This window comes from Ixodes scapularis, unplaced genomic scaffold, assembly GCF_016920785.2.
Source record: "Ixodes scapularis isolate PalLabHiFi unplaced genomic scaffold, ASM1692078v2 PGA_scaffold2__306_contigs__length_199485367, whole genome shotgun sequence".
Classification (NCBI taxonomy): Eukaryota; Metazoa; Arthropoda; class Arachnida; order Ixodida; family Ixodidae; genus Ixodes; species Ixodes scapularis.
The window spans coordinates 51,120,811-51,140,543 of NW_024609857.1; the positions used below are offsets into that span (position 1 = coordinate 51,120,811).

At 48.9% G+C, this 19,733-nt stretch overlaps 1 protein-coding gene across 1 annotated transcript in view; it reads right to left on the bottom strand.

Annotated features, from left to right (window-relative positions):
* Positions 1-19,733, bottom strand: part of LOC8023908 (dystrophin) — a 502,903-nt gene that overhangs the window by 36,336 nt on the left and 446,834 nt on the right. The window contains 2 exon segments of the mRNA XM_040499676.2: positions 948-1,216; positions 9,396-9,568. Coding sequence (XP_040355610.2) covers positions 948-1,216; positions 9,396-9,568 — 442 coding nt within the window.

Consider the following 19,733-nt stretch of genomic DNA (forward strand, 5'->3'; position numbering starts at 1 on the left):
AGAAGTGCACCGCACAGGCTTGGTTGTCCCGGTTATTGTGTCGTCTGCTAGCTGACGTCCACTTTGAAACTGTGCTCGGGCCGTAAAATTAATGCAACCACACATATCTGATGGCGCACACAATGTCCAAAGGTTCAAGAAGCTTCCTGCTCGTCATACTACAGTGTAAGATCTACATTCCATGGACGCACAGTATGCAGAGTAGGCGGCAATAGAGAAAACCTGTGGTGGCTGCATCCGAAACCGCCAATGCCCCAGGAGAACAGACTGGCTCTCCCGCGACAATGGTATGCAGACCGTTGCAAGGTTGGAATTCCCATTTTTCGCTGACTCAGAACCCGTGCACCAAATATTACCAAATTTTGTCGAGAATCAGCATAACAACGACAATTTCGGCGTAGTTTTCTAAAAAAATTTTTTAGACTACCGGGCCGTTCCTCACTCAAGTGAGGTCCCAACTATAGAGTCACAAGCTACGTTTAAAAGTAACGACACATGAGCCATATCGGTGGTTAAAATCACCGTTGCCAGTTATCCGAAGCTTTATCTAAAATCGCAAGAAACGCTTTTCTGTCCTCCCAGATACATCAAAACGGCCTGCGAAGGAACAGAGCAGCATCACCTCGACACCGCATCTCAAGCTCGGGAAGTCGCATTTTCAAATTGTAATGGTCGCCAGTTGAGCCCACTCCGCACCAAGCACAAAAATGGCGGCGACCACATGAAAACCAGGGAACGGAGTCCTAATGTTTTAAGCATAGGTCACTGAATGACTCTAGTCATGCGACGGCATTCCCCCATTTCCGTCCGTTTCCGACCGGGGGCACTCATTGGGGGCCGTCCCTCTCCGTCCCATTTTTCCTTGAAATTCGCGGCTCTTTCTCGAATGGCGAGTCAGGGCAAAACCACGAGAGGCTTTCGGACACATCAGTCGTCTTGGAGCTCACCTTCCGAGTCGCTCGTGTCTGAGAGAGGTGGTTCCCTGGCGATGTACTGCCTGCCCGCCAGTAGGCTGCTCTCGATAATAGGGCGCTTGTCGTCCACGCCCCTGCGGAAGGCCCGGTGCTCCTCCTGCTGCTTCACGATGGTCGCCACATCACCCCCGATGGCCGACTGCGCCGACAGCTCCGTTTCCCGCTTGATGACCCACTCAGTGAGTTCCCGCAGCGACAACAGCAGCTGGTTCCAGTGCTCTGCATTGCTCTCCAGTCGGTTCCTGCGGCGGGAAGGGCTTGTCCTTGTTCATTGCAATGTGTTGTTCATGTTTTAAGTGACTATTCAACTAGCTTATTTGAGCACCTGTTATTAATGATAAAGTCTGGTAATAGTGAAATGAGCAACTATCTGATAACTGTTTACGAGGAGCGACACAGCCCTGTAGAATCAGATGTCTGAATTCATGATTTGTTTCCTTTATCTGTCTTTCATTTATTCCCATTGAGAACAATACCTATGGAACCATTGCGATGGAACAGAGCAAGTTAATGAGAGTCTCAGCAACTTCAAGTTTGGGCCAAAAACATAAACTTTCTTTGCAGCATCAGAAACACATGAACAAAACATGTCATTAAACAAAGATTACAAAAAAAAAAAGTTAAGTGTTTTAATATTTTAATTTAATGGGAAACAATGGAGTTCTATGCATTCCTTTTCACTGTTAATAAAGGCCAACACATACAATTCTACAATGGGCATGTTCTTTATTATAGTCATAGTCATAGACAAATTTTGAACTACAAACTTTCAAAATGTACACCGATTAGGCAACTAACTGGCCTGTCAGCACTTCCTTAAAGCTCAGAGCTGCCTCTTGAGCGACCAACTTTAAGATTATGAGCTTCCCAATCTGCAGCTTTTCCAGACTGCAGCAATGTTTTGGGAGAAGCCCCTTCCAGGCAGGAAAGAATGTGAGGGTTGCCAGCATTTCATTAGCCGGCATGGCTGCACAACTTAGAAAAACACTGCCCATCCGCATCACTAGTGTTGAGTTAAAAGCTGCTGAATAATAATATAACTTGGAACAAAATCATGTATTTGACTACTATTTTCCCAGAAAAAAAAAAATTACCATCGTGCAAAGGAAATATAGTAAGGGTGCAGGCGAGCTGGTGAATTTCTAACCATGTTGAGTTAACCTCAGACTGGAGAGGAAGAGAAACATCAATACATAGAAGGAAAAGAAAATAGACAGGACAACATTGAGAGGTCGTCCTGTCTATTTTCTGTTCCTTCTATGTATTGATGTTTCTCTTCTTCCCCAGCCTCAGGTAAATTCAACACGGTTACCATCGTGCACTTCTTAACCCCACAAACTTAAAAAATTACAAAATACTGCTTGGTCAAAGAGTTGCGGTCAGGAATGCAGAAGTTGAGGCTGAACATGAAAGGGTGTGAAATTTTACAAGTAGCGAAATACGTCGAAGGAAAAAATGGCTACAGCCAATACCCATTCCGGAACCCTTGGATGTTTCACAGTGTGACAAGATGCCACACATGGGAGAGAAAGAGTTCACCCGGTTTCCTGCCACCAGCTTCAGCTTCGCAGTCCCACTATTAAATGATGTAAAATGTTGATCCACGTCTGCTATACTCCGTTTCAAACATCGCGTGCAACGCTGGGAAAGCTACTGAAGTAGTGCGCATGAAAAAACACACAAAATTGTGTTACCCCGCGAGATTTCGTGGACGAGCGGTACAAGGCGCTGCTCTTGCGATGCCGACATCTCGGTGGCGGTGGTTCGAATCCCCTTAGGGCGCAAAGATTTTTGTTTTTTTTGTTTTTTTTCCTCGACCGATTTTTTGTGCAAGATTGTGCGTATTGCGGAAGTGCATATTTCAATTCCTCTTTTCTTGTTGATTTTATTTATAAGAAGGTAGACTAGGGGCTGGTGTTCCGCTCGAACTTGCGCCGGCCTCGTCAAAACGGAAGAACGGTCGAGATCCAGGGCGTCTCTATTTAAAGCCGTTTATTTACATGGTAGCGTGAAAATCAGAGAGTACCTTGAGAGTGTGGTGGACGGTCCTTTATATAACGAATATTGTGATTAGGGGACCGCACTGCCATTGTTCAGACGGCTTGGCATTCCCTCACGTGATGTGACTTCATGGAAGTTTCCTTCAGAGTCAGAATACTCGCCGGTGTATGGAAGAAGTCATCCAGACGGCAGTATCTCGGTGCTTTGGTGCCGGCGCCCCCATGAACCGGGAGCGATTCACAATAGACGCGTACACAACACACGGCACTCGAGATCAGGATCGAGTGTTGTTTCCTTTTCGAGGAAAGCAGGGGCCTCGGAACACAGACACGGGCATGAGCGTCGTTTACTTAGCCGACCAAGGTTAAGGTGCCTCAGGCAGACGGAGCCGACCATGGTTACGGTCCCGCAGGCAGAAGAACCCAGACGCTTCGGAATGCAATCACGGGCACCGCCTGCTGTAAGGTCCCCCAAGCAGACGGAGCCGTAGGCACGATTCATCACCGACACAGTTCCTTCTTGACGCTTGTTTCACTTTGAAGCCATAAGGCCGATTTCAACACCAGAAACAACAGGTGGCAGTTCACAATACTGTCCGCGTGCTCGGAACTTTCACGTTGCGAGGTCTTCGCTTCGGGGACGCCACCTTGCCAGACACTCCGGTGTCGTTACTGACCGTCTCCGGGACCTCACGGACCGACGTCTCCGGGAAACACGTTCTTGAACTCGCGTACACGTTGGCGATCACCTGCTTGCACTTTTTCGAGATCTTCACACAACGAATCTTCGAAAATATCCGAGCAGGAAAAGAAAGCTTCCCGCGTAAGACGCCATCTTCACGAAACCGGCGAGGCAGGGGCAGCCGCACAACCCGAAAACCCGAAGCGAGTGCGAGTGCCGCACGAACGAAAACGGAAAATAATTTGGAGTGGTTTACATTATCTTTTCCTTTTTATTGAAAAAGAATCGGTGTTCCCTCGAAATCATAACGCCACTATTAGTTACTAGCTACAAAAATGTACACTTTTCGATTTTTTTTTTTTTTTTCAGGGGCCGCACTATTTTGTGGAGCGAACGTAGTCGCGGTCGGCTGTGCAAACGGCGCGCTAGCTTTGACTACGTTGCACGCTATGTTTGAAACGGAGTATAGTGTCCCTCAATTACTGGTACGAGATACAGGTCAAGAATGCTAACGAGAAGAATGATGTTTAAATGAAACACAAGAGTGGCTGACGCTAACAGGAAGAACCCCAAAGGGAACTTCCTAGAAACCTCCAAATAGCAGCTGATGTTCCTCCAAGGGACAGCCTTTTCAGGAGTAGTAGGTCTCTTACTCATAAAGCTAAGCCTCTAAGCTAAGTCTCTTAAAGGGACACTGACAGGGTATTTATGCTCGCCGAGGTTTTTAGTTGTACATGACATATGAGAGCCCAACTACCCAGAACAGAATCTGCGGCTCGAAATTCGGTTTCTTTCCGCCCGTAAACCGTTGATCAAGAACTGGCCGGTTCGAGTCTCGCTCACTCTCTTTTCTGTGGTCACGGGCCGTTTTCTAAGGTTTTGACGCGGCCACCAAATTTAATCAAAGCCGTTGGTCACTGAAGGCACACACTCAATATTAAAAATAGAAAAAAATAACAAAACAATTTTTTGTTGCTTTTAAAAAGCTGCAAATACGTTGATTGAAAAAGACGTTGCACAGAGAACCGGAAGCATTCTGTGCGTGCGTCGCTTCGCGTATCGTGGGACTCGCGGGGACGGCGATGGCAGCAGACGATGGGCGTGGGACCTCTACTTCAGAACTGTCGCTCGCGGTACCGGCGAATTCTGTCTGCCTTTAAGAGAGAAATTTGGGACTGATCAAAAGAATTGGTATTCATCCCATACTACACGCCCGACCACCAAGCTGATTTGCACAAAGACGTCGCCGAGTCATCGCTCCCTTCTCGTGGCTGAAGACATCGCTCGTGCAAACGTCAAGCATTGCACGAAGTGTGTACTTCGAGTTGAATATGCACGCGTACGATTTCTTTACTAGGTGCGAATGTCGCCAATGTGTGGTGCTTCGACTTCGACCCGGGAGTGCTTTTGCTGGAGGAAAATCGGCAGCAAACTTTCCAACTTACAGTTTACCGGCTGTATTACTACTGAGGAGGGAGTTCCCCCAGTAGCTCAGTGGAAAGACGTCCGCTTCACACGTGCCAGGGCCGAGTTCGATCCCCAGTGAAACTGTTTTTTTTTTTTTTTTCAGACATTTTGCGATGTTTACATTTCTTTTTTTTTTTTACAGTTATCACTGACGAAACAAACAAAAAAATAAACAAATGTTGTGGACGAAACATCGCTGAACTAAATGATATGGGATTTCATTTTTGACACCTGCGAGCTCAATGTAATCACTTTCCACAAAATGCAAGGAGCATATAAATCGGGTAGCGTCCGCTTTCCGAGGTGCCCATAAATGTTCTACAGGAATTGCAGCCAGCAATTGGTCCCAATACCGTTGATCTTTTGGAAACTCTGTCACACAATGCCACTTTTTTTCGGATGCAGGACATGTGAGCCAGCTCTTCACGCAACATCTTGGGTGTATTCTTTTCGGAGCCGATTACGGAAATTCACCACGGGCACTCACTACTCATCTCCAACTCCTCAAAGTCATCTTGAGTACAGAACAGTGAGCGGAACAAACATAACTGCAAAAGAATCGCACGGCAAATAATTCCCGCTACACCGCCAGGCATGTCGTCTGCTACGTAAAGGGGAGAAAAAAAAAAAAAAAAAGCGCACGGTCGGGTGTAGCTACGTGACTTCCCCCCATTCTCTCCTCTCCACTTCTCCGACCCCGTGCGCGGGTTTCGGTTTCGAGCAGTTGCGTCTTTTGACTTTCTTAAAAATATACGCTACTCTGTTGCAAAATATTAATTGGGTAGACCTCCGACACCATAATAAAGTACCTGGAAAAAAAAAAATTTGGGGGGGGGGGGGGGGGGGGTCAGTGTACCTTTAAAAATCACATGCAAAGGGGAAAAAAAAAACATTTTTTAGAGCGCAGCTCTTAGGGGCCCGTTTCCGGCTTGAGCGGCGTCGCCGTCGGCGTCGGCGTAACCGCGCGGTGCATCATGGGAAATGTCCCATAATGCACCGCGCGAGCCCCCCACCAAGGTCACGTGACCTCGTGGGGGGTCACGTGACCCCCCGAAGTCACGTGGCCCCCTCCTCGAGGTCACGTGACCCCCGCCGATGTCGCGTGACCCCCCGATGACGTCATCGTCACTGATGACGTCACCGGCATCCACATCGTCATCGTCATCATCACTGATGACGTCACCGGCATCCACATCGTCATCGTCATCACTGATGACGTCACCGGCATCCGCATCGTCATCATCACTGATGACGTCACCGGCATCCACATCGTCATCGTCACTGATGACGTCACCGGCATCCACATCGTCATCGTCATCATCACTGATGACGTCACCGGCATCCGCATCGTCATCATCACTGATGACGTCACCGGCATCCACATCGTCATCGTCATCATCACTGATGACGTCACCGGCATCCACATCGTCATCGTCATCATCACTGATGACGTCACCGGCATCCACATCGTCATCGTCATCATCACTGATGACGTCACCGACATCCGCATTGTCATCGTCATCATCACTGATGACGTCATCAGTGACGTCACTGATGTCGTCACCGGCATCCGCATCGTCATCGTCATCATCACTGATGACGTCATCAGCGACGTCACTGATGACGTCACCGACATTCGCATCGTCATCATCACTGGTGAAGTCATCGGTGACGTCACTAATGACGTCATCGGTACCCGCATCGTCATCGTCACTGATGACGTCATCAGTGATGACATCATCGGCATTGGGGGTCACGTGACCCCCAAGGTAACGTGACCCCCCCCTGGTTAGTTTAACCCCCCCCCCCCCAGTGCCCTTCCCTCCTCCTCAAGAGCTGCGCTCTAATTCGGCGTTACAGGGAGTTGTAAGCGGCTTTCATTTTTTTTAAACAGCTTGGCTGGAAAAGAAAGTCATAAAACGAATTTACAATGAAAAAGAAACATTTTTAGAGCTATATTTACGCCGCGATACGAATAGACTACTTCCATAAAGCCCTGCATGCAACACGGCGCCCGTTGCACTCTGGGAACTAGTTGGCCAGGGAGGAGGGTGTCATGGTTTCGGTTTCGATCGACACGTCGACAAGATATTGTTTTCTGGTCCCGAGAGCGTCATTTGTGGTCTCTAAACTAACCTAAATGGTCAGACCTCGAAGCTTTAGCACAAGCCCGAGATGTATAGCTTGTCTTAACACATGCTTGTTGTATTTTTGTGCTTGAGCCATCCTGTTAGCGTTCCAATCGAGGTATGTGGACGAGCCAGTGCTGGGAGTCTCGACGCTGCGAAGCTCGGGTGCTCGGGGATCTTGCTTGTGAACGAATCAACAAGCTGTAGCAAACAATAAGTATGCATACATCGAGCTCGCGCCTTTACATTAGTGTTGTTGATCAGGAAGTTTGTTTGCTTCGTGCGTCCATAGACGAAATATAACTTTTTGCAATTACTGTTTTTCTTAATGTGCCTGAGTATGCGAGGTAAAACTCGGAGGTGCCATTGAAAAGCTCAATTTTAACACACTTCTTATCTCTTATTTGCACTGACCCGCAGCACTGCACGAAGTGAAGTCCCCACCCGCTTGCATTTCACTAATATTCAACATCGCGTATGCGCATAGAGTTATCCTGCAATCATATAGGCGAATTTGCGCATACAGACCGTTTTATGAATGCAAAAGTCGAGCACTTCTGTGAAGAATGTCGCACCGTTCGCCGGAAGTGCGTCAGACGGGCATGAACCCCTATGCGCACCGCATTGGGGTTCATGCCCGTCCGGCGCACGGTGCGACATTCTTCAAACAAGTGCTCGAACGAATTCAAAGCGTATTTGACGGTTGCTAATGGCCATTATATTTGTTATGTGTTTGCTTTCTTCCTGCCTGAGTATGCCGAGATAATTTCAGACACACCGTTCCCGGCACAGATCTCGGGCGTCAGTAAAAGCTCGTCCAAAAAGGCTTAGCGAGGAGTAGGGGAGGCTTGTTAGGGCCTCCGTCGTAGCTAGCCGATCTCAGCGTTTGCGGAAAGTTAATCTTCTATCAGCATAAAGTTTGAGTGGGAGATATATGATGACACGAGGAAGACATCATAGTAACTTTTGTGCAGTACAGAGGTCGAATTTATTGCGTTTTCTTAAAAGTTCATGCGTAAACGCTGTCCTCAACTTTGATACCCCGTGAGGATGCGGCTTGCTTTTCGTTCAATGAAGTAACAAGAAGCGGACGTTTGGCAAACAAATTGCGTGTAAGGCTCCAGACGAGCAAATTTCAGTTGTAGTTGACTGGTACTAGACGGGATTACTGACATTGAGCTCAAAGATGCATTCGTCGGGTGAGGTGACTAAGCCACGACTTACTACGTTCGCATACGCACGCACAATATCTGGTGTTTCGGGAACCAAGGAAAGTGCCCCGGTCTTCGTTTTGTATCGCTCGATAATGAGTGTATTGTACGTTCGTAAAGAGTCAGATAATCGAAAACGGAAGCAGCGCGTTCGGTCGCGCCGTGATAGCATGAGATGAAGCTGCTCAGTCGAAACCGAAACTGAGTGGCCAACTAGTTCCCAGAGTGCACTGCGTGGCATTTCGCCGCGATGGGGCGCGTCGGTTTTGGAAGAAGTCCATTTGTAGTTGGCGCTAGCGGGCGCCGCGGAAAAATGGCCGCTATTTATCACGTGATTGGCCGCTATTTGTCACGTGGTGCTTCCGCTCTTTAGGAAGCTTTTCATGATCTCAAGAACTCACTCATTGATCTTCGGTTGAAGTGCAACAAAAAACTAAGATTAATAAGTAACTTTTAGAGCCCAAAGGAAACGCCTGAAAAAGCGCAAGCAGACTTGATAGACCTTAGCGCCGGTCAGATGACGGCGGCGGCGCCCCGGAGCAGACGAACTTGCGCGGCGGCGGCGGCGGCCTGGAGAAACAAACGCGTTGAACCGGCGGCGCACCACGCCCAGCGTGCGGCGGAGGTGTGACTGGCGGCGCAGCGCGACGGCGCACAGGTCTACAACGTGACCCGCGGCGGCTCCCGCGGGCGCCAACTACAAAGTCGTTTTGCGCCGTAAATATAGGTCTAAAATATCTTTCTTCGTCGTAAATTCGTTTTATAAAAATCTTTTTCCATCTAGGCTGTTTGAATTTTTTTTTTCCTTTGCATGTGTTTTTTAATGAAACTTCAACTGCCATACTGAGGCTTCTAGGAAGACTTTTTTTCAAACAGATTCAATGGAACATGCAAACTTTTAAGAAAATTCAAATGACAAAAAAAAGTCATACCGTAAAGAAACGGTTCTCATGCGCAGGTTGTTCCAGCGGCTGTTCATTTCGTCGAGCTTTCGGCGCAGGTGGAGTGCTTCGTCATTCCTGGTCATGGACTGCAGGACGTGGGCGCTGCGTTCATTGATGGTCAGGTGCAGGTCCCGCTGGCTGTCGATCTCGCGCTGCAGTTCCTGCAAGAGAGAGGGAAGAGGGTCGTGAGACGTAAACTATGCAGTGACTGCAGCCCTTGCTTCTGGTTACGATACATATATGATACACAAGGAAGGAATCTGAAGAAACTTAACACTGCCAGGCACAGCAGAGAGCTTTGAGATATAGGTATTCGGATGCCCTGTGTGCATCCCTAATACTTTTGTTTTTGTACTATCATAGCTGTTACACCCGTCTTTGCTTTTAGTTTGTGATATCATGTGCAATTGATAAAATCGATGTTATGATATCATGCACCATGTGCAAAGGGTTGACGATGATGATTATTGGACGCAACAGCAACATATTCCATACTATGCCAAGCTAAATTCATTTATCGTGATACTGTTAATATAAGCACGTGATCGCTAGTTTTCCTTATAATTCTCTTAGAACTGAAAGTATGGCATAAAAACTACCCATGTGGCGGAAAGCCCTCACCCGGGGCACTGACCAAGGTGATAAAATTTGGTACCCGTCAATACACTGTCCGAGTAAAATACAAAAAAAAAAAAATGATGCAATGTTCACAATAGCAGTTTTGGCAAGGTGTACAAATTATATGATTTGTGATAGAATAACTCCGAAGTGATTCTTGTAACTGTTGCCTCTGTTGGCATTTACCCCTTTTTTTAACTGAACACCCACTATCCTACAAGAAAACCTAACAAGGATGCCCTAGTTTTTGTAAACAAGCAATTCCATTCAATCTGAAACAACCATACAGAAGCTGAATAAGTCATTAAACCTTACTCCAGGGTTGACTTTCGGTAATGCAGTCTTGTGTATGGAATTTGAAGTATAATCAAGCTTAGAGGTAAGACAGAGGAGCGAAGGCAGGTTAGCTTTAGGGGCACATGGTAACACACCAAATGAAGGGAACAGGGGGATAGGGGTTGGGCATCCTTTGAGAGCAGAGAGGCAACAAGTAAAGTCTGACCAAAGGTTAACTGTTTCGGAGCAGATGATGTGGGCAGCTAAGGTATATAAGTTCCTATAGAGGAAAAGCTCGAACACAAATTGGGCAAAACGAACTCGAAAGCTCGGAAACAAATTTTTACAGGCGGACAGTGCAACAAAGTCAGAAGGATGCAGAGAGAAAGAGTGAGAGATGTAGGAAGGTAGTATGCCAAAGAAATCAGCTTTAACTATGTGTAGTTCAGAAAAACAGGAAATAAGGAAAGAGACTTCGATAATTTTCGGGGGAGCTCTTTACTGTTTGAGGCCAGAACTGGGGTACTAAGAACGAAGACTTATAGGGCAAAATTCGAAGATATATATACAGTTTGTTGCATATGTAGAATGGAGAGCGAAACTACGGGACACCTGGTTTTGAGGTGCAAGCTTCTTAAACCTGCCCTCCCTACGGGGAGAACAGACGTAAAGGGGGCCCTGGGTTTCGGTGGAGAAGATGGAAGGGTGGATTATAAAAGGGTTGAGGTAACGAAAAGAAGGTTAGAGGATTGGTGAAAGGAGACTAGAGAAAATTTAAATTGATAAAAACAGCCAGTACAACTGGAGACAGGGAGGACAAAGGAAAATTGGGACTCCCTCCCGCGTGGCTCCGGCCCAAAGTCTCAACCCTGCCTCTCCGTGGCTCTGGGTTTTGGAAAGAACCCCAACAAGGTTGACCAGAGGAAAATTGGCGACTCCCTTGCCGAAGAGGGAAGGCGGGGTGCGTTTTCCTTTTTTCTTTTGTATTTGCCCAATTCCCCAAAGGCCAGCCTGATGGTTCCTTCCTCCAGTCAGGTGATAGTTGCAAGGATGTAAAGGGAACGAAATTGGGTATTTAAGTGGGGAGGAAAGCATTTTTTCCAGGCTAGGTGGCGCAAGCTCCCGCCCGTTACAAAAGGCATAGCCAATATCATCCATCCATCCATCCGTCAGAGTTGTTAGTTCGGTATCAAGACGGAGAACAACGTTCTGCGTAGTGTTGGCGCAAAATCCTCACAATTTAGCAGAATGCATCAGAAGGTCGCAGGATGAACACCCGAGCAGAGCTTGGCATGAACGAGGCACTGCACTCACTTTTCTGCCAGTGGGACTAAGCTTTTTTGGAAGACGAAAGCCACCATTTTGTGTCCACGTATGATATATAACTCAACATACGCACCAGAGAAATGAGAAAGGAAGTTGACATAGTACAAGAAAAATATGCGCGATTTCCAAACTTCAGCGCAAATTGGGTGCTTCAGCCACGTTCCATCGAGACCCGGCGCAAGTACCCAATTTAGCGCCACCCTTCTCCCACAAAGCTTCAAAAATAAATAATCAAGAAAACCTGCAGACACACACACACACAAAAAAAAAACAAAAAAAAAAAAAACTTCTTCAGAATGCCTAGAAATCTCCCCCGAGTAGAAGCATCAACCCCAGCTAGTTGAATCAGTCACGAACTGAAAGGAGCTAAAATGATTTACGTACAAAAACTTGACACAGACAAAAGAAAAAAAAAAGCGGAATTTAATTAGGACTGTCATAGTAGGTAGGGGCGGAGACATATTCGAGAGGAGAACCAGCAAAAGAGGAACGATGCATCACCGAGAAGTCAACCATAAATTTTTAGAAGTAGTACGCGAGAAAAATTCACATGTTTCAAATATCCCCCAAAATCAATTTGTATGCGCGAAATGTCGCCTCCATTCTTCATGTGGCTTTCTTTCCGCCAGAACTACCGCCCCCCCCCCCCCCTTAAAAAAAAAATCCAGAAAAAAATATTGCGTTAGGCTTTGACTATCCAGAAAGAAAACGAAAATGCACGAACCGAGAAAAAAATTGTGGAGAGAACAGGGCTAAGACATCGAAACGTAGCCACTCAACTAAAAGCGCGAAGTCACGGAGCATTCACTGTGCTTGATTGGTTCAGCTGGTGCTGATAACAGACGCCAGGAATGGTCGACGAACGCCGCGAACAACATGACCTTGCGCTTCTGGCGCAGCCTCACTGGACCCATCGGTTCGTAACGTCGGCTGCGCTCTGACTTATGCCGAAACAACTGCACCCGGAGAGCAAGTCGTCTGCTTCTTGCGCAAGAGCTGCGATGACGTCAGAAAGACGCCGAGCTCTGACTGAAGGATAGTGGGAAGACATCAAAGCCAGCTGCCTTGAGGTCTACCCACTATCTTCCATTCAGAACCAATCAGAGCTCGCCGTTCTGACGTCACCACAACCACGGCAAAAGAAGCAGACGAACTTGTGGTCCGCCTAGACCTTTCCAGCACGTATAAACCGGACAAAAAATGCCGAGTCACTGAGCTGTGAACGCATGCGCAGCGTCTGATATACCGCACAACAGAGCTATAGCGCATGCCGAGAAAGCGTTCCACAGCCCAGCAGACAAACCAATAACCGCCTGCGTGCTGCCATCTTTGTCTAGTGGGCGATGGAACGCGTTCTGAGCGTGCGCAGTAGCTCTCTTCCACGTAAAATGAGACGCCGCGCATGCGTCCACATCCCAGTGACTTGGCGATTTTCACCAAGTCAGTAGGGAAACTGCAATAGAGCCAGAAATCGCAGCACCAGCACCCCCCCCCCCCCCCCCCCCCCCCCTCTTGTGGCCCGCCGCGACATCGCCCCTGAGCGCTGCACCCGGAGCGGCACCCGGGGTGGCACCCGGGGCCGGATGTTTCATATCGAACTCCGCACTGTGACTTTCTCTTGGAAACAGTGGAACGGTCTAGAACAGAGCGACAGAAAACAGCCAAAGCTCAAAAGGCGGAGGAAGCATCCGCGGTGGCGCGAACGCGCCCGACTGACGGTTCCCGAGGAGGGAAGAGAGAGCGACCGTCGAGAATGGTGCTCCAAATTAAATTCGCCCGTGGCAGCGGGATGCCCAAAGAAGAGCGAGCAAGCAAGCAGAGGGCCCCGAGTGTCGTCTCGAGTGGTTCCGTCGACGAAAGTCTCTGGCGCGCATGTCCCCACAGATGGCTCTTCGCTAATGAAAAGAACCGGCAGCGGCGGACAAGGGGAACAATAAGAGCAGCAGAGAACCACTCGTCGCAGTCGCGCTGCCGGGATTGCCTTTTCTACGGTCGTCGCTCTCCCGCTTTCAGCGAGAACGTCTTGGTACGTCCACGAGCCCCAATCTACCGCATCTCCCGCGGCGACGGACACACCCGGAAGCCCCAGGCAGCAGAAGAGATCGAAGCGGGAGACGTTCTTCTCGGGAGGGGACCATCGAAAACAAAAGACGCCATTCACACAACGAGGACCGACTTTTTGTTGCTGTTTTCTTTTTACGAGGGAGGGGCTCTCCATTCTAGCGCATGAGCGAGAAAACTTCTCCAAGTCAAATCCAAGCGTTACGAGTGCGTTTCCAGCTGGAAGACGAAGTAGGCACGCAAACTGCCAGCATTGGGGATATTTTTATGCTGGCCCGACTGTTCTCATTAATTAATTGTGAAGAGTGAAAGTATTATTTCCAGCGACCTCTCGGATTTCGAACTAACTAGTCTCGGAATGCCGCCGCCACGAGCCTTTCGTCGAAATGAAGTTTCTCTATCGCCAAACTGTCACGGTGACTTCTTTTCTGGGGAGGAACGCAGAAAGGTAGCCGATGTTATTGCCTGTCTGAATATTGTAGCAGCGCCGTAGCCAACACAGCAAGCTTGTACCCTTTTGGAAAACACGGAAGGTTACGCGAGGCAAGGGGAGATGGACGCTGTGAAGACACGAGGATCAGAAAGGCGTTGTGAGACTCGTATAAAAAAGTGAAAGCCGCTTACAACTCCCTGTAACGCCGAATTGGAGCGCAGCTCTTGAGGAGGAGGGAAGAGCGCTGGGGGGGGGGGGGGTTAGACTAATCAGGGGGGGTCACGTGACCCCCAATGCCGATGATGTCATCACTGACGTCACTGATGACGTCATTAGTGACGTCACTGATGACTTCGCCAGTGATGATGACGATGACGATGCGAATGTCGGTGACGTCATCAGTGACGTCGCTGACGACGTCATCAGTGATGATGACGATGACGATGCGGATGCCGGTGACGACATCAGTGACGTCACTGATGACGTCATCAGTGATGATGACGATGACGATGCGGATGTCGGTAACGTCACCGGCATCCACATCGTCATCGTCATCATCACTGATGACGTCACCGGCATCCACATCGTCATCGTCACTGATGACGTCACCGGCATCCGCATCGTCATCGTCATCATCACTGATGACGTCACCGGCATCCACATCGTCATCGTCATCATCACTGATGACGTCACCGGCATCCACATCGTCATCGTCACTGATGACGTCATCATCATTGATGTCATCACTGATGACGTCACCGGCATCCACATCGTCATCGTCATCATCACCGATGGCGTCACCGGCATCCGCATCGTCATCGTCATCACTGATGATGACATCAGTGATGATGACGATGACGATGTGGATGCCGGTGACGTCATCAGTGTCGATGACGTCATCGGGGGGTCACGCGACATCGGCGGGGGTCACGTGACCTCGGGGGGTCACGTGACCTCGAGGAGGGGGTCACGTGACCTCAGGGGAGTCACGTGACCTCGGGGGGGTCACGTGCCTCCCCACGAAGTCACGTGACCCCGGTGGGGGGCTCGCGCGGTGCATTATGGGATATTTCCCATGATGCACCGCGCGGTTACGCCGACGGCGACGGCGACGGCGACGCCGACGCCGCTCAAGCCGGAAACGGGCCCCTAAGAGCTGCGCTCTAAAAGCACACAGAGCGGCTTTGGTCAAAGAACGAGTTCTGCGCGTGGGAGTAGAGCGTAGATGCACAATACACACAGACAACTTCGGAAGCACACAAAACGTGTCGTTATACAGCCGCCTCGTTCTTTCACAGAACTTCCGCGAAACGAAAAGAAACGAAATCTCCAAAGTCCCGATTGCCCCCTTCTAACAGCTCCCTCCGCATCCTCCCCAAACTTCGATCCTCCGCATCTCTAACCACCATCACCACGGGATCAGCTCGCTCGATCTTTCAAACCCGTTTGAAGAAGAACCCGAAAGAACAGATGTACATACACACGTAATGATAAATAAATAGCGAAGAGCGGCCCTCCTCCCCCTCCAATCAGGGACAAACAATGCTCCCGCCTGTTCCCCCCTCCCTTCCCCAGCCCCGTCTTCCGCGCACGAGGTTTCCAAGTCAGGGACCGAAGGCGCCCATCGATCTGGTCGCCAACATGCCACTTAGGCGTGTCGAGACTGCACCCGTTTGCCCCCCGTGGCCAACTCTGTTGACTCGTTCGAGCGGGGCTCGCACCCTCCCCCTTTCCACCTCTCGCCCAACGCACGCCTGGTTGCGGCGCAATGGTCGGCCCAGCTTTCCAACTCGCTTGGCCCCCACCTTCTTTGGCCTCCCCCTTTATTTTTTTTTTTTTTTTATAAATTAAAGCGTAGAATGTTTTATACACGTGACCTGCATCGCTGTCACGCGACGTCGCGGCATCACGTGACAGTACGATCTGACAGTGTGACGTCACGTCGCGCAGCACCGTGCCACGTGAGACGACTTGACACCGTGTAACGTCACGTGACGTTTCATTTAAATCGACCCACGCATTATAGAGGACTTTGGAGTAAAAGTCACTTCCAATTTATTTTTCCTGCTCACCTCGTGGTTCGCCAATAGAAGTTGCCCAATGAAGTCTGATTGACAGGTGACGTTATTCAGCGTTGAATTCGCGTAGCTCTCAGCCTACCGAGATATATTCCACCGCCGCAATTCACTAAATCCGATGTCGAGCGCCCTGCCAAACCGTCAAGCAGAGCTTGAACAGTTTTAGCGCGAACGGGACTACGGCGTTTTTTTTTTCTATTTTCTCAGTCAAATATGACCACACTAACAGCTTTAATCGTATCCTTCAATATATATATATATATATATATATATATTGCGATGACATGTTTGTGTTACCGAATCGTATCATGTACAGCTCCAAGTGGCCCTCCTCGGCCACCAGTCGCGCTGACTAGCAGCTGACCGCAGCGCCTCCCGTTGCTAAAGTTGAATGCGTCCCCATACGGCTTGAACTTCCCCGAGACAGTGACCAGGACCTGTGGGCACCACGCATGCGCTGAAACACCCCCAGAGCAAAGCACCCGCGGATGAGAAAGGCGGGCTGTCTCTTTCGGATAGCCACCCTCCAGCACGCGCTCGATGTCATCCATCACAATGTTTATGCGCGCACGCTCGAAGTTCGAGAGACGCCCAAGCTTCATCGAAGGTAGGAAGCTCGCCCTGGGGGAACTCAAACTCCTCCCTGCTGTTCTCATCTTATCAGTGACTGTACTTATTTATTTATTGAAATTACTTAAAGGTCGATTATAGAAGGACATTACATAAAGAGGGCGTAGAATTGCCAAAACAATAATATAAAACAATCAATGTTCACCAAATTAGTCGAAGTAAAGACTCAAATCAATCGATAATCAACCAAATTACTCGGAACAATCAAAATTATAAACACATATCGATCGAATCCAAAACATATAATCCGCAAATATTTAGGAATAAGAGCCCAGAATCGTTCCGTGATTGCAATGAGATTGGAGGGGCCAGACGACAATTTTTTTTGGGGAAAAAAAAGAATATTTATACGAATGTAGAGAGATAACGCCATCACCTCGTCGGGAACTCAGAAACATTATTGTGTGTCCATACTCCATTTTCCCCGCCCTACGATGGACGAGCCACCCCAGCCAACCCATGAGCAGTAAACATGTCCCGTGTAGCGCGTTGCAGCGTTATTCCAGAGTGTCACGTGACGCTCGCACGACACCGGATTTGCTCGATGGCTCGTAGCGTCCTCCGTTTTTCCATTGCAACGGCTTGTTCGTAACGTCATTGCACGACGCTGGTGCTCGTTCCTGCAGTGGTTCTTGCCACGAAAAACAAATTCCGTGGTACGAGACGTATGCTGCAGGACTCTGTCAAGCAGTTCCTACTGCTTTTTTCCCATCCTCCCACTCTTCATTGAAGAGAAAAATAAACTTGAAACTTGAAACTTGAAGTATGGCGCCTGCAAAGCGTCTCCGACCGGTGTATTTACTGCGTCCAAAAAAGTGGTCCCTCGATTTTCGCCTGATGACGTCATAGAAGTGTCACGCTGTCGCCGGTCGCGATCCTGGCGGCGTCCAAGCAGCGGTGGTGATGTAGCAGACGCCTGTTCTGCTGCGGGTCGCTCTCCAGTTTGACGGTCCACGGAAGGTTCCGCAGCCAGGAGTTGGGACGCCACGACGGTAGCGACACTGGCGACACTCGCGTTTTCACGTGATTTTTTTTTTGCCGAAAATCCTACGACCAACCGCCAGGATCGCGGCCGGCGACAGCATGACTCCATGACGTCATCGGGCAGAAGGTCACCGAGCCCTGGCGTTTCCTCCGAAATTTTCTCGTTTTGACGCGAATATATTCGGAGAATGTGCCTGTGCCGGAAACTAAATCTCCCACGTGGAAGAACGGACTGCTCGTGGCAGCTGATATAAACGTGAAATGGAATGCAAACCAAAGCAAGGTGGCACGGTACCCGTTTGTTTCAAAAAACGAATCGTTCACACAGACGGACCGCCGCCGTCAGGTTCTCAAGTGTCCAAGAACGCTACATCACTTTCATGGCACGCGCCGCTGGCAAAGGCGCCTCTGCTCCAGTGACAGCGTCAAAGCGGGAAACCAACACCCTCCTGACAGAGTTTCCTGAACTGTATAGAACCAGTTTTTATTTTTTGGCTTTTCTTGCTTCGGGACTCGGGAGTAAACTGAGTCGAAAGCAAATTGCCGTTTTACTTTTTTTTTTTTTCTTTGTCTAGAAATTACGTAAAAGTGAGTATCTGAGAGGTACACACAATGACAAAAAAGTTTTGGGAAAGAATGATCGTTCATAAAACTCGTTCTTTTTATGCTGTGTGAGTGTGTGTGTGTGTGTGTGGGGGGGGGGGGGGAGAGGGAGGGGGTCTCTTTTAACGCATGGTATGAGACGCAGGCGTGCAACAAAAAATCACAAATATCTGCCGGGTGAAGTATTTTCCCCGGCTATTCTTTTCTTTTCCACAACAATAGAACATACAAACAAGCGGTAAACTAGAGCGCGGTAAATTCGGAAGAGACACTCGGTCGTTTCTTCATTGTCAGCAACTAGTTCTCTGCACAGGTTTTGGAGACTAAGAGGACCAAGAGTGTGACTTTAGAAAGTACTCGCTTTTTGAACACGAGCTCTGGTACGATCAAATGAAGCACTTCGAAGCTATATGAACGTTCTCGCGCACGTATCTATACAAAGCACTGCAGTCCCAGAACTTCTTGTCGCAGTGAGTAGTAGTGAAGATTGCGTGGATGCAGCTTCGATCGGCACTCTGGGCATTATTGTTTATTTGTTTAGGCGCAAGTTCACGTCATTTAACATTTAGTTTTCCGAGTTATTCCTGCCTCGTGCCGATATACGGTCATGAATGACAATATTCAGGATCCGATGAAACTAACTGACAAAGAAACACAATCTGGGGGTTCACTTCTGAGCAGAATGAAGGACACAGTAAGCTACAGACTTGCATATAGGATTTGCAGAGCAACACCATGTTAGGCGGCAGAGACAAGAAGAACCTATGTTACAGAAAGTGGTAACACGTCTAAGCACAGTACCGCACTCCCGTTCATCGGCTGAGCGAGCCTGGCATGCAAGGCGGCGGTGACGGACGCTCGCAAGGACGGGCGGGCGACGCAGAGACGACGAGACGTCCACTCGAGAAGTCTGCGCGATCGAAGCCAGCGTGGCAGCAGCACGCGGCCAGGAGACGCGATTCCCACGCTCGAAATTGAGCAAATATAACGCGTGCATGCAGAGCATCGCACCAGCTCAGCGGGGATCCATCAAGAGCGCGCACGGAGCAACGCCGGGACGGGAGAGCTCCGCTCCCTGAAAGGACACACAATCACCCGGGGAGAGCCCTGCCGCGCGTGTTGACAGAGAGCGCGGCTGCCAAACTAACTCTCGTCAAAAAAAACAAAAAAAAAAAAAAGAAAAAAGAAGAAGAAAGGGCTTATCTACAAGCATAAAAAACAAAAAGAAAAGAAAAGTAAGGTCTGCAGTCTTGTCCCCGTTGCTCAGGCCGTCTAGCGCCTTTCTTTCCGACTACTCAACAGTCCCGAGAGCACCAA